We start from the raw sequence: 15,446 nt of genomic DNA, 5'->3' as shown, positions 1-15,446 counted from the left end.
CTATACCCCAAGGGTTTGGGGTCCGGTTACTGACCACTTTAGCGCTGAGGCTTTTTTGGACAGAACCGGTAGCTCACCTAATCCCAAGGATGCGGAGGCAAGCTAAACCATGACTAACACCTAAGACACTGGCGTAAAAACTGAGGTACTCCTCCTATGGGAGGGGGTTATATAGGGAGGGGCATTTCCTGTTTGAGATTGCCAGTGTCTACACCTGAAGGTACTCCATATAACCCATATAGTAATGAATGCCGCTCTGTGTCCCGTGATGTACGATAAAGAAATAGCAATGGTGATTTGTTTTCTGTAATTTTTTGGGGGGAAAAACATCACTGAAATGGTCATTCTTTAATCAGCAAACATTTTCCAGGAATTAAAAATTATTCGTACATCTGAAGCCACTGTGTAATAACGGACACATTTCTCCTCGCCAAAAGTATTAAATGGGACCTGTGGCTGAGTTATGGGATTTCACATGCATAAACACCTACAGGTTAAAGTGGTTGTAAACCCCACTTTTCGACTTTTACCTACAGGTAAGCCTATAATACGGCTTACCTGTAGGTATAAAGAATATCTCCTAAACCTGTACGGTTTAGGAGATATTCCCCTCGCAATGCGCCGCTGATTGCAGCGGCGCATGCGCAGGGGGAATCCTCTGCAAAAGAGCCGGCCGCCGCCGGCCCTTGCCGGAATGTAATCTCCCGCGCGCATGCACGGGAGTGACGACATCGCCGCTCCAGCCAATCACAGCGCTGGAGCGGCGATACCCAGAAGACACGCCGGAGCAAGAAGACATCTCGCTCGTCATGGACCAGGTAAGTTCCCTACACCTCGTTTTAAGGCAAGTATTTCATAATGAGCTAGTATGCGGTGCATACTAGCTCATTATGGCTTTTACTTTTCAGGTGTAAAAAAAACAAAAAAAAAAACAAATGCGGGTATACAACCACTTTAAATCTGTGAACACAACATGGCCACTCCAGGATAAACCCAACCCTTACCAGAATATCAGGCAGCTGAAACATTCGATAAAAATGAAACCTTGCATAATAATCCAGTCCACATAACCGCTTCCCCTGCCCAGGGAAAGTGTGACTTCAGTAAGAGTCTAGCATTCCTGCCTGTATTTCAGTGATTTTTCCTGTTTTTGTCTTTTTTAAAACATTAAGAAAATAACTATAAACAAACCCCTCCTCCCCCGGGCATGAAAAAGCTTATAGAGTGGAATATTTCACTATCCCATCATATGACTCACAGAACCGAGTCTGTACCCCTACCCCAATTTATGACAAATACATATATACATAGCTCCTTCACCATACTTCTGCAGCCTTTACTCATGCACCCCATCTGCCAATGTCTCCTTTGAGTCAACCCACCTAGACCTTCCTAAATTTCTTAGGGGCTCCAATGGCCTCGTACATCATGCGGTAAAAAAGGATGTCAGCATTCACAACTTTCAACCACATCCTTAACGTCAGTCACTCCGTGTGGATCCATCTCCTAGCAGGCGAGTGGAATTTTGAGGGGTGTGTGTGTGTGTGTATGTGTGTATGTGTGTATGTGTGTATGTGTATATATTATATATATATATATATATATATATATATATATATATATATATATATATACACACATACATACACACATACATATACACATACTGTATATGACATATTCCGGTCGTGCCAAGTAGGCTAGCAGTCTACTATTTTTGTCCACAAACTCAAATATGAGATTAGTGGTCCTATCTGTCAGAAGGGCACGGTATTACCTAGTTTTCCCCTGCAGGTCCAGCAATTCCTCCCTAGTCAGTGTCCTAACATATTCTGCCTCTGCCAGTGACACCTCTGCTTCCTTCTCTTTCACCTCAGAGGCAAGATGCTTCTTTAACCCACTTACTTCCATCATGAAAACACCCCTCTTAGAGTGGCTTTAAAGGTCTCCCACTGAAGGAGGGGGAAACCCACTTTCCCATTTTCAACCCAGAAAGGTACCAATAGCCTTAGTACATTTAATCTTCACATATTCCTCCTGTAACCACCCAGCTTCCATGTGCCAGTGGCGGATCCCAGGCTTAGATCCCACCCTAAGGTCTAGTACAATGGGAAAATGGTCAGACAGTGCTCTAGGCAAATATGCAACCTTGCTCACAAACTTCAGTCCACCCACCTCAGCAAAGATAGTGTCTATTCCGGACATTGATTTATGATTTTCAGAGAAGCAAGAGTATTCCTTGGTGTCCGGATGATGAAACTGACATATATCCCGGAAACCATAGGTAGATAGCAATCCCACCAAGGTGGGCTGGAATCCCAGCAGATGCTCTCAGCCTATCCATAGCTGGATCCGCCACTGCATTAAAATCCCCCAAAATGAAAATCCTTCCCTCCATTATCTCATATGTAGCCTGTAACATATCATCTAGATGAGGAAGCGTGAAGGGAGGAGAAACATAAATTCACAAACATCAGGCATTTATTCATCATTTTGATGACCAGAATGACATAGCTTCCCTTAATATCCGATTTAATCGCCTGTATGGCTATGGGCATTGCTTTGGTAACCAAGGTAGATATCCCTCTGGCATAAGAGGATAAATTGGCATGGTAAGCCCAAGTAATTTGGGCCCTCCTGAGAGAGAGAAAACCCTGGAACCCTGTAAGCGAGTCTGCTGCAGCAGAGTCAAATGTGGCACATATTTCTTGATATAAAGACTAGGGAGCGTTTAAATTTGAAGTTGAGGCCTCTGACATTCCAGGATACCACTCTAAGAATAACCTCCATTGCTAATAAATCCAGCACAGTTTGAGCGTAGGTCCTGCCCCCCCCCCCGCCCCCATTAATTTAGGGGAAGATACCAGGGCCCCAGGGCTTCCCTTCCACCAAAAACATGTATCATACCCAACAATGAGATACACTTTCCCCATAAACCCCAAAGAACTTGAGTCAAGGTATAAAAATCTTGCTCATGAAAAACAAAAACAGACATACCCATGCACCTCCATCCCCCCACCCTGCACCCAGCCCTAACTTGCCAACACTTATATCCCATAACAGTCAACCAAAAAATTAGGTAAACAGATGTGAGGCTTATTCAAAACCCCACAGGTCCCAGCATCTGAGAACAACCCTGCCCCTAGGGCGATACAAAAAAACAGAACCCTGTCCGCTAAAAAAAAAAAAAAAAAAAAGGGGCGGGGGTTAGCACACTTCTTACGATGTACAGAACAGTTCCCAGATCCCATTTTGTAGAAGTGGGTTTAAAGAGCAATACAACCAAGCAAGAAGAAAAAGGAATAATTGCATAGTTCGTCATCCGAATTGCAGGTCATACAGGGCTAAGGAGTATAGTCCTGAGCAATGCATCAAGAAAAGGGTAGCAGCAAAAGGGGCATCCATCTATCCCCGCAACCTACCACCCAGCAAACAGCAAAGTGTCAGAAGAATACTATGGAGGACGCTGGGATCCTCCTCCCCTCAGGCGACCTCTGGCATCCAGCCATCCAGAAGCTTCCACAGGAGTAGCGAAGAAGAAAACTTTGCTATTATCTACGACTCGCAGCATAGCTGGGTATAGCATGCTGTAGACAAGTTTCAGATCCCTGAGGCGTTTCTTCACAGACAGGGGGCTGGCTCTCCGTTTCTGAGTGGCAGCTGAGAAATCAGGGTAGATCCAAATCTGATATCTATTAAACTCTAGCTCCAGGACAATCCCGGGCCCTCGCAGAATATTTTCCCAGTCACGGTAGTGGAGAATTTCCACTATCATAGGGCGAGGGACCACACCCTTCGGTGGGGGTCTGCCAGGTACACAGTAGGGGTGCGCATTGTCACCGGTCTCCCGATTCGATTCAAATACGATTATCTGGTCAACGATTCGATATCACGATGCATCAAGATTACCGACGAGGTCTCACTTCCGCTTGGGCCGCCTAGGAGGCCCTTCCTCTCCGCAATCTTCTGAGACACATCACAGGTCCCAGAAGATTGCCTGGCCATGCAGGACAGCGCACCTGGCTGTGAAGCTGCAAGCTGTCACAGCCGGATGCCCACAGTAGTATTGCCAGCGCCGTGGACAGAATGGAGTGTTCGGGTGGCCACATCGCTGGATTGTGGGACAGGTGAGTGTCTTTTTATTAAAAGTCAGAAGATACACTTTTTTTTGTAGCTGCTGACTTTTATTTTATTTTTTACTGAACTCTGCTTTTAAATAAAAATAACCTCACTCCCTTAAAGTGGAGTTCCACCCAAAAGTGGAACTTCTGCTTTAAGCACTCCTCGCCCCCTGACATGCCATATTTGGCATGTCATTTTTTTTTGGGGGGGGGGGGGGGGTGTCCTCTTTTTAGTGGGACTTCCTGTCCCGGCTGTCTAGGTGACTCCTCCTGTCGCCCTAGGTGGCCCCTCCCTGCCAGCGATCTTCTGGGACACAGGTTCCAGAAGATTGGCTGGCCAACGTCAGATCACAGTGCGCGCCTGGCCATGAAGCCGTAAGCTATCATGGCCGGGTGCCCACAGTAGATATGACGGTGTTGAGGAGAGGAGCAGGGAAAGGTACGGGGCTCTGTGCGGCCGCATCGCTGGACCGTGGGACAGGCAAGTGTCGGTTTAATAAAAGTCACCAGCTACACTTTTTATAGTATAGTATAGGTAAGTATAGAAAAATATAATATTTTATTTACTTTACAAAAAAGTTATGCAAAAGGTTTTACAATTGTAACAATCTGAAAAATAGTTTTTACAAAAATGAAAAAAAAAAAAAAAAAAAAAATTTTTTTTTGTAAAAACTATTTTTCAGATTATTCAATGTATGACCTTGTATCGTGCTTTGATCATCTGTACCAAGTACATATATTATTTGTCTGTTTGTTCTTAATTGCAGGAACAATGTTTTCTTTTTCCTGATGAAGACATCGAGTGTAAACTCACTAGTCGAAATAAAACAGTCTTCTGCATTTTCCCTTGACCCTCATTGGGTTTTCGAGGTTCAATACATCATTCATCTTCTGCATTTATGTACTGTCATTTTTTGTATATGCTTTTATTCAGGATCTGCATGGTCCACACATTATGCAAACCTATTTGTTACAGCGATTGTTACAATTGTAAAACCTTTTGCATAACTTTTTTGTAAAGTAAATTAAATATTATATTTTTCTATACTTACCTATACTTTTTTGTATATTATTTTCATTGCCCTTAAAATCCCATTTCTTTGAGGTATTCATTTTTCTATATACTCGGGATGGTGGCAATGCTCATGTCAGTTTGTTGGGAGTAAACCTTTTTCACAGTAATATACTCATGTGGCTGCTGGGAGGTCAGGAGGGATTAGAATTCACAGCAAGTTCCCTGTACTGTCTCTGTGTTGAAATTTCCCTGGATTCCCAAGTTCGCACATTCCAGCACACTAGGGGTTAACACAATGGAATGTGCCCAGGGAAATGTCAACACAGAGCACATGGAGGAGAAAGAATACTGCTGTAACTAAGAATACCCGTTTTGCAATACATGCCATTCTAAACCATTAAGTGGCCACTGCTGCATGTGCTTTTTAAAATATATAAAGCTTCTCATACCTGCATTTCCGTCTGTGTATGCTCTCTATATTCCGCACATGTGACTCTGTCCTGTCTGGCCCGCCTCTCACCTCTCGTTCTCCTCTTTCCCGACGTCCATGGGAGTTCTCAGCCCCGCCCACCGACTGTACTGTAGCTATCAGATGAGAAGAGAGGCGGGCGGGGCTGACGTCAGGAGAGACGTGGGAGGTGAGAGGCGGGCCAGAGCGAACAGTCACATGAGAGGAATATACAGAGTATACAGACAGCAATATAGGTATGAAACACAGTATATTTTAAAAAGCACATTCAGCAGTGGCCACTTAATGGATTATAGCGGCATGTATTGCAAAACTGGTATTTTAATACACACACTCGAAGCGCTCTCCCGGGAGGGGCGGGGCAAGTCGGGATGACGTCACCAGACATCGATTATTGAGGTCACATGCATCGATGCCGCATCGGGGCCCCCCGAATCGCGGTGCATCGATGCAACGATTATATTCAGCACCCCTAGTACACAGTGGGCCCTTTCAATCGCAAACATTTTACAAAAAAGTCCCAGGGTCCATACTTGCAGTGAGCCATCCCTCCCGGAACTCCTCAGTGTCTCCCCTCCCCTCCTTTAGGAAACCCCACTAGCCGGATATTATTCCGTCTCATACGATCCTCTATGTCAGCCATTTTTAAAGCATGTTCAGACAGGGCCTTCTATGCCACCTGTACAGCAGTGTCCATAGGCCTTACAGTATCTTTCAAAGCAGCAATACGGTGATCAGTAGCTTGAGCTTTTTCTCATCTTCTGCAGGTTATGTTTCATGAAAGAGAATTCAAGCTTGAGCTCCCCAAAGTGATCTATAAGCTTATTCTGGTAGCCCTGTATAGCAGACATGATCTGTGTAAGGGATGGCTCATCCACCCCATCCTCCACCCAGCCTGATCTCCTGGTATGCTGCTCCAGCCTGTCCAAAGATCTCCCCCTCCCCTTTAACAATGCCCTCTGGGGTCTAGAACTCATCCCAGATGCAGGCTGTTCTGGGGCTGCATTGCTCATCAGCGGGGGCCAATCCTCCTCCTCCACCTCCCTGCGCCATCTTGGGATCACCAGACGACCCTCGCCAGAAGTTACCAGGCCGTTTTCGGTGGTGGGGATGTAATAATGTACCACTCTTAAGCACAGAATGTGCAGCTAAATCCTGCTCTAAAAAAATTGTTTTAGCATGAATTCTTCAGACTGAAATGAAAACATTCTCCTGAAGAGATACATGCAATATCCACATTTTGTGTTTATATTCTGAAAATAGTAAAAAAATGTAATTTGATCCATGGGGTTCAACTCTTTCTTCAGCCTAGAGACACCAAGCCAATACTGAAGTGTTTGTGCCTGGTAAAAGGGGTATAGCTCATAGTGGAAGAACGGCCTCTTAAAGGCAGGAGGCACATATCCTGCCGATCACACAGTGAACTCCAATGATTATACTGTGACCACCAATATGAGTTAGGAAGAAAAATAGAATATCAATTATGGCTCACAAAAAAAAGTGTTTCATCAAGAATATACTGTGCAGTATGGTGCTACAGTAAGTACACTATTTACTACTGTGAAGTACTGTAAAATTCAGGAAAACAAATTGTATGTTTAATACCAATTTAAGGTATCTAAACACAAAAATGTAATACATTGCAGCTTACCAGTTCTTAGATGTAGTGGCTGCATTAGTGTTTAATTTTCAGGCTGTTTTGTTTTATTTTCTACCTGAAATTCGGAAAACACCACACCTCATGTTGCTGGATGGCTAAAACTCACTCCTTACAATGTGTGGGTAGAATAGTCATTTGCAGAAGGAGGTTTAGGTTTTATATATCAGTTTAATTCATAGAAAGTATCAAAGACACTGCATTTATGCTAGGATCAGAAAGTATTTACTGTATAGGCAGAAAATGTTCTTAGCCTGAAAAATAAAAACTAATGCAGCCGACACATCTAAAGACTGATAAATTGCAATATGTTACATATTTGTTCCCAAGTATAGATATCCTCAAAGACTGTTTCACCAAGAAACACATCCATCTTATTTTTGTTTATTCAACATACAGTATGCCAACAGAGACAATACCTTTTTCACTAGTAGACAAACGTGGTGGCCCTGGATTGACCGGCTGTACATCGATGAACAGGAATCAACTCGCTCAACCACTGAAAACACAATACGAATAAGTAGTATTAAGTGAAGGACACAATAAAAAACAAAGCTGGAACACTGCAAGTTAACAGATATAGTGCTCACCTGTAAAGTGGTGGTAGAAACAGATTTTTGCTAACAGGTGGTGAAAAGACAGAGTTATATCTTCAGATTTCAAGGAACTCATTTTAAGGTCTCCTGACTCCAGCAACTTGGCAAAAGCATCACTAGAGGGCATAATTAGATTAGAAATATAAATGATGGACATCATGAGCACTATTTTTATTTATATTTCCAGTTCAGTTGTACATTAAACACAAAACTTGCATAGACAAAAGTTACTAGTGTTTTAAGTTAAAGGAAACTTTTTTTTTCAGTGCAACAGACCGTTAAAGGTTTTGCATATATTTTGCTTGTTACGTTCAGGTCTATGCATTAAATATATTGAAGAAAACTGGTAATGGCCCGTACACACGATCCGAATATCGGAAGAAAACGATCGTCCATAGAAAGAATCGTACGATTTTCGGATCGTGTGTACACTACTTTCGAGAGCCGATCACGACCGTTCATCCGATATTATTCGATCGGACATGCACGAAAATTTTCCTCGTACGATGTAAGATCGTACGATTTTCGTTTAGTCAGTACAGTTGTCGTCCGACAATACAATACAAATACATTATAACACATGACATCACTTCCGATTATTTTTTTAGGTCGTACGAGAATTTGTGACTTTAATAACCCATTTCATTTTACTTGCGACTATTATATCGGATCGTGTGTACGGGCCATAAGTCAGGTGAAAGGCACTAGGTTAAAGACAGAAACACTGAATAAAGTGGCTGTTTTACTGGTATGCTGCTAAGAACGTGCTCTGAAAAGATCGGAACAGCAGTATAACAAGTTACAACTGAAAAATAACAAACTGCTCCTCTCTTAGCAGCAGAGACAGCATCCTTCTGGGTTTTTATATAGAGAGGTAATCAAAAATGGCATGGCTAGTGCTTGGATTTTATATAAGAAAGCCAAGTATATTCTGCAAAAAAAAAATAAAGTCTTATTAGCCCTTCTAGTTTGTAACTTCAAAATGAATAGAATAATTAGTGTCTATTATGTAGAAAAGAAGAGTGGGAGGGTTTGAGTAATTTAGCAACTGTGCAGGCCTGACAGCACTCAATATACAAAAATGCTATGTGTTGTCATCTCACAACAGGACTTAGGAGCTAAATGCATTTCTGCCACATCAACAGGTATTTTTCTGTACTTGTAGTGTGTTTACTAAATGTGTCTCTCCCTCAATACGTGCGTTAAACTGTTGTTGCTGGATGCACCCATATGCGTGCCAGTACACAGATGGGATTTAACATTGTGCTGCCACATACAGGTGCATTCTCAAAAAATTTGAACAAAAAGTTATTTCAGTAATTAAAATCAAAAAGTGAAACTCATTTTCTATAGATGCATTCCACATAGAATTATTTCAAGCATTTCTTTCTTTTAATTTTGACGATTATGGCTTACAGCTAGTGAAAACCCCAAATTCAGTATCTTAGACTATTACAGAAGACCAATAAAAAAAAAAAAAATATAGGATTTTTGTACTCACCGTAAAATCCTTTTCTCTGAAGTTCATAGACGGACACAGCTCCTTTATTCTTGACAGTTGGGTTTATATGCAGTCTATCAGGATAGGACTAGGCAGACATGTTAAACAGTTGAAAACCCCTCACTCTGCATCTAGCAGCTCAGTTAGACAAAAAGCAGTACAAACATAAAAAGGAGGGGTGTGGGTGCTGTGTCCGTCCATGAACTTCAGAGAAAAGGATTTTGCGGTGAGTACAAAAATCCTATTTTCTCTTTCGTTCATGGACAGACACAGCTCCTTTATTCTTGACAGTAGGGAAGTCCCCAAGCAGTGTCAAAAAAACAAGGGGTGGGCACAGCAAGCAAACCAACTTACCCCCAAAACAAACAGAGCTCCGCAACCTTAAATAGCCGCCTGCAAAACTTTGCGGCCAAAGCAAGCATCCGTAGATGCATGCACATCAATCTTGTAAAACTTAGTGAAAGTGTGAATGAATGACCAGGTCCCCACCTTACACACCTGTGAGACAGAAGCTTGATGTTGAAAGGCCCAGGAGGCACCTATTGCCCTGACCGAATGCGCTGTGACAGGAAAGGGGGGCGCCTGCCCTTTTGGGCAAGCCTGAATCACGATCTGTCTGATCCACCAAGAAATGGTGGCCAACAAGACCACCAGGCCCTTCTTTGGACCAGCCACCACCACAAACAGTGAGTCTGACCTCCGAAACTGAGCCGTAGCAGACAGATACACCCGCAGAGCTTGGACCACGTCCAAGGAATGCAAAGCAACCTCTTTGGGGTGCGACGGCTGAGGACATAAATAAGGACATTGCGCTTCCGTCCTTAGGTGAAAAGCCGAAACAACTTTCGGAAGAAACAAAGGCCTTATCCTTGTGGATGATCAAAGTATGGGGACTTACAAGACAAGGCCCTCAACTCAGAAACCCTCCCGATGGATGTAATAGTCACTAGAAAGGCAACTTTCTGAGAGAGTGTCAAAAGGGGAATCGCTCTGGTGTTCTCAAACAGAGGTTTGCACCAGATTCAAATCCCATGGAGGTAATGGTATCGAACCGGAGGGGCCACTTGTCGAACCCCTTGCACAAACGTACTCACCAGTGAATGAGTCGCCAAGGGTTGTTGAAAGAAGACAGCCAAGGCCGATATCTGCCCCTTAACGGTGCATAAGGCAAGTTTTTGATCCACTCCGCGCCTAAAAACAGCAGAATCCTGGAAACCGAATATGCCCGTGGACGCCATTCCACCTCCTCACACAGAGATGTAGGCCTTCCACGTGTGATGATGGATCTTCCAAGAAGATGACTTCCGTGCCCTTAGTATGGTGAAAATTACTAAGTCCGACAGGCCTCGTCTTAGTACCCGACTTTCAACAGCCATGCCGTTAAAGCCAGCGACTAAAGCAGGATGAAGTATAGGACCTTGCGACAGAAGATCCTCTCGCATTGGCAGTATCCAAGGAACATCTGCCACCAGCCGTACGAGGTCGGCGTACCAGGGACGCCAAGGTCAATCCGGGGCAATTAGAAATCACCGGAATTCCCTCGGTCTCCACTCTGCAGGGCAGATGAGGAAGGAGTTTCTGTGGGGGAAAGACTGTCCCCACAGAGCCACCAACGCGTCTGCCTAGGGATCTTTGGACTCAGATTGAGTCGAGAAGCCAGGAGATCCATGTCTGGTGTGCCCCATCTCCGGCAAAGTAGCCAAAACACATCCGGGTGTATCGACCATTCTCCTTGGTCCAGCATCTGGGACTTAAGTAGTCCGCTTGCCAGTTTTCTACGCCCAGAATGTACACGGCTGACAGAGCCGGGACGCTCCCCTCTGCCCACCGCAGGATGTGAACGACCTCCAATTCTGCAGCCAAGCTTCTTGTTCCTCCTTGATGGTTGACATACGCCACCGCCGTGGCGTTGTCCGACTGGATCCTGACCAGACATCCCTGAAGCCTCTGACCATGTGGAGAGGCACAGCCTAATCGTCCGAAGTTCCAGCACATTGATCGGCAGGCGGGATTCTTCCTGCGACCCTGTGTCGACTGTACGCCCCCAAACACCCCCTCAGCCGGTCAGGCTGGCGTCCGTCGTGATCACCGTCCAGCGAAAGGGAAGGAACGACTTCCTGGACTGAAGGGCCGGAGATCTCAGCCACCAGACCAGCTGACTCACCCGGATTTGACAATCCAGGGACAACGGAGACTTGTCCCATTTGGACAGGATCTCCCTTTGCAAGACTCAAGTGTGGAATCGAGCATACAGTACCGCCTCGAAGGTGGCCACCATGAGACCCAGGACTCGCATGCAGAAGCGCAGCGATGACCACCTGCGGGATGCCAACAGCTTCACCGCAGTCCAAAGAGTCTGCACCCTTTCCAAGGGGAGAAAAACTCTCGCATCTGAGGAGTCCAGAATTAAGCCCAGGTATTTCAGGTGGTGAGTCGGCACCAACAACGACTTTTGGAGGTTCAGTACCCAACCAAATTCTTGAAGGGTCTGACTGGCAAACACCACATTGTAGTGGTCGTCCCCGACTGCAAAGCACAGAAATCTGATGCCTGACATATATGGGGACATGCAAATATGCGTCCTTGATGTCCAAGGACGCCAGAAAATCCCCCAGATGGAGAGCAGCGACCACAGAGCGGAACGACTCCATCCCGAACCTTCGTGCTTTTACAAAGGTGTTGAGGGCCTTGAGATACAGGATCGGACGGACCCATTCCTCCTTTGGGACTACAAACAGATTGGAGTAGAATCCCTGAAATCTTTCCGGCTGCGGCACAGATACTATCACCCCGCGCCTCAGCAGGTCCTGCACCGCCCTAAAAAGGGCGTTTCGACGAGCCGGAAGAAAATGAAAGTTTCGTGTACAAGAAAGAAACTATCTTGTACCCTGATGAAACCACTTCGCAAACCCACTGGTCGGAAAGCAGGGAGGTTCATCAAGCTGCAAACTCGCGAAAGCGACCCCCCTACCTGAGAGTCAGGCGGGGGCAAACCTTCATGCGACTACAAGAAAATGGCAGTCGATACGTTTCTGAGGTAAAAGAAAAGGCCGCGAACACGCTGGGCCTCCGAGGGGAAACCCCCACACTAAGAGCGGATCCCGGACACACCATGCAGCCCACAGCTAGGACCCAGAGCCCCCCCAGGAGGACCCCTGGTCAGGTAAACAGCAGGCCCAGCCCAGATGCATGGGGAGGAGGGAAGGGACAGGGAGAGAAGAAAGGGAGAGTGAGAGACCCCCTAATTGACCACCCTAGGAATGCCCAGCTGTTCCATCCTGCCGAAACAGGAGGAACCCTACTTACCCGTCCTGTGGGGACTGCTGGACGTATTCCTGACAGACCGATCACCAAGCAGTACGGAGTGGCTGGCGGCCACGGCCCACTGTGATTCGAACAGCAGTAGCCTGGTCATATGTGTGCCCCGGACCATAGCTCACCAGCCAGCCCGTAGCTAAAGGTCTGCTCACGCTCAATGGCCGGACTGGGGAGACTGCAAGGATCTATATTATGCAGCCTGTCACCCAGCCAGCAGTTGATAGTAGATCTCAGGATCAATAAAGTAGAAAAAAAAAATCTACAAGACCAATGGTACCATAGGTAGCCAGGTCCTAGGCAGAAAAAAACTGAGCTGCTAGATGCAGAGTGAGGGGTTATAGCCAGAGGGACCTGGGGCGGTACTGTTGAGCTTTGCTGTTACATGTTCCCCTCCCCCCCCCCTTCCTAATCTTTTTCTTCACTCCCCTTTTTTCTTTTCTTCTTCCCCGTTATCCCCCCCCCCCTTTCTGCTTGCCCGCATGTGTGCTTCCTTTTATTTCATTAATGTTATTATCCAAACTGATGCATCTTTTCGTTTTATTTGTTTTTGTTTTATTGTTTAATGTTGTCCTACAGTCAAAACCACACTGCTGACTCCGTGAGGAAGCGCTGTCAAATCGCGAAACCGGTCGAGTCTACTAACGCAGCAAGCCACACCACCGCAGACATACCCCTGCCTGCATTTCCATAACCTGACAGGATTACTAATTATATTTATGCATTTTATTTCATATTTTTGAAAGTGTTCAATTTCATTGTGGATACATTGTTACTTTGTGTATGATTCCTGTTAACGCTTATGGATAGGCTTGCTCAGTTAGCCTTTCAGATAGTTTTTTGCTGGAAACGGCAATTACTCCTTCCCTTGTTCTATATATATTATGATATTTTATATCTAAATAAACAAAAAAACTTTTTAGAGAAAATCTCTCCTTGTGTGAATATATTCTGACCAACCAAACTGTGCCTAAAAAGTCCAAAAACTAGCCCTCAGTTATTTCCTTCATCATGTTTTTAACTGTTTAACATGTCTGCCTAGTCCTCTCGTGATAGACGGCAAATAAACCCTACTGTCAAGAACAACGGAGCTGTGTCCGTCCATGAACGAAAGAGAAAAAAAGATTTTTAATACAGAGTACTTCATACTAGGGCTGCAACTAATGATTATTTTCATGCTTTCCTCGTCCTCCCCCTAACACTCGCTGCCTTAAATCTCATTAAAAGGGTCTATTACCTCTTCTATCCACAGACCCATCGCCCCTTACTTCATTGTTTGAACACCCTTCTCTGCCTCAGGGTATGGGGTCCAATATGGTAGGCACATTTTCACATGGCCTGTAGCGAGTTCCTTTGTAGATCCCTCTGTGGGTACCCCCATTCTAACGGGCTCCTCAGGAAAATGGCTTACGGCACTCCGTATATCCTCTTTCTGCTCGGACTTGTTTTCTTCTTCCCAAATTCATAGACCTCCAACGGGGTTTGAGCAGCTGTGTTCTCTCTCGGAAACGCCTAGGCATCTACTCTCCTCTATGTACTCACTACAACATGCATTGCTACACGATCAACTCCCCCCTTAAACTAGGAGGTGGTCCACAGACCTGGACAGGGATCTCTCTTTAGTGGATTGGCAAAAATCATTCCACTTTACACATAATTCCTCTATTTCCTGCTATTCTCAGGAAAAAAAATTCTAACTCCTATCTAGATGGTACAGGGACCCTCAAACTCTACATAACATTTTCCCGTCCGTGTCTCCCTTATGCTGGCGATGTGGCTCGGCGGAGGGAAGCTATTTGCATGTTTGGTGGGACTGCGCTGCGGTCCAACCTCTTTGGTCGCAGGTTTTTGCCATATGTAATAGTCTCTATGATTGAACATTTCCTCCTGCCCCGGAAATAGCCCTGTTCTCCATGCTCCCCCGGTCGATAGCGTCTCAAAAGAGCTCCCTATTGCGTTTCTTTCTATCAGCCGCTAGACAACTTATATTCTTGTTTTGGAAAACCACCACTACTCCACCTCTGACTGTATGGGTCTCCTTGGTCAATGATATCATGCGCATGGAGAAGATGATCGCCTTAGACAATGATACCTTCGATAAATTTAAGCTCCTCTGGATAGACTACTCTACTTCAGATTCCCTAAAGGGGGGTTAGAGTCTTACAGTCAGCCTTGATGTGTCTCATGAATCCGCTATGTGGGACTATTACATCTCGGTCTGCCCAGCATTTGCATTATTTTTTTTTTTTGGGGCAATTTGTTCGGGAGATTACAAAACACAAATTGCCGCAAAAACACCCAACATGCCTTTCTGCAGCTTCTCCATTGAAGTATATTGAACAAAAAGAAAAAAAAAAAAATAGCACCGTTTGGCGTTAAAAAGTCTGTGCCCTTTCCAAATACGCAGCAGCTGAAAAAAAAAATCATGGATGTGAACGTGTCCCATAGGAAAACATGTAAATGAACTGTAGTGTGTTTCTGCAAAAAGCACCAAAAACAGAGGTGTGAACCCAGGCCTGAGATGTTTAGTAACATAATGGGGTTAAAAAAACAAAAAGTAGTACAAAAAGAGCAAATAATTGCTACTGTAAGGGGTTCATTTTTTTAATGTGGGGCAGTGAAAGTAATATTTACAGTAGCGATTTCCTTTTTTTGTACTATAAAGGGCTAATTTTTGTTTTTTTAAACCCATTATGTTACTGGTCGATTAATCGATTATGAAAATTGTAATCGATTAATTTCAGAATCGATTAGTTGTTGATTAATCAATTA

The 15,446-nt window shown here is 44.7% G+C and overlaps 1 protein-coding gene across 4 annotated transcripts in view; it reads right to left on the bottom strand.

Annotated features, from left to right (window-relative positions):
• The window catches only part of AP3D1 (adaptor related protein complex 3 subunit delta 1), a 203,587-nt gene that overhangs the window by 7,887 nt on the left and 180,254 nt on the right, over positions 1 to 15,446 (bottom strand). For all 4 annotated transcript variants that reach the window (XM_040323311.1, XM_040323319.1, XM_040323328.1 and 1 more), the window contains 2 exons: positions 7,853 to 7,974; positions 7,682 to 7,761 (listed from right to left, as the gene is read on the bottom strand). In XM_040323311.1, coding sequence (XP_040179245.1) covers positions 7,682 to 7,761; positions 7,853 to 7,974 — 202 coding nt within the window. The remainder of the gene's footprint in view (positions 1 to 7,681; positions 7,762 to 7,852; positions 7,975 to 15,446) is intronic.

The sequence above is a fragment of the Rana temporaria genome, chromosome 1 (genome assembly GCF_905171775.1).
Source record: "Rana temporaria chromosome 1, aRanTem1.1, whole genome shotgun sequence".
Classification (NCBI taxonomy): Eukaryota; Metazoa; Chordata; class Amphibia; order Anura; family Ranidae; genus Rana; species Rana temporaria.
The sequence above is the reverse complement of the archived record's forward strand: the minus strand, read 5'-3'. Positions and strand labels throughout refer to the sequence as shown.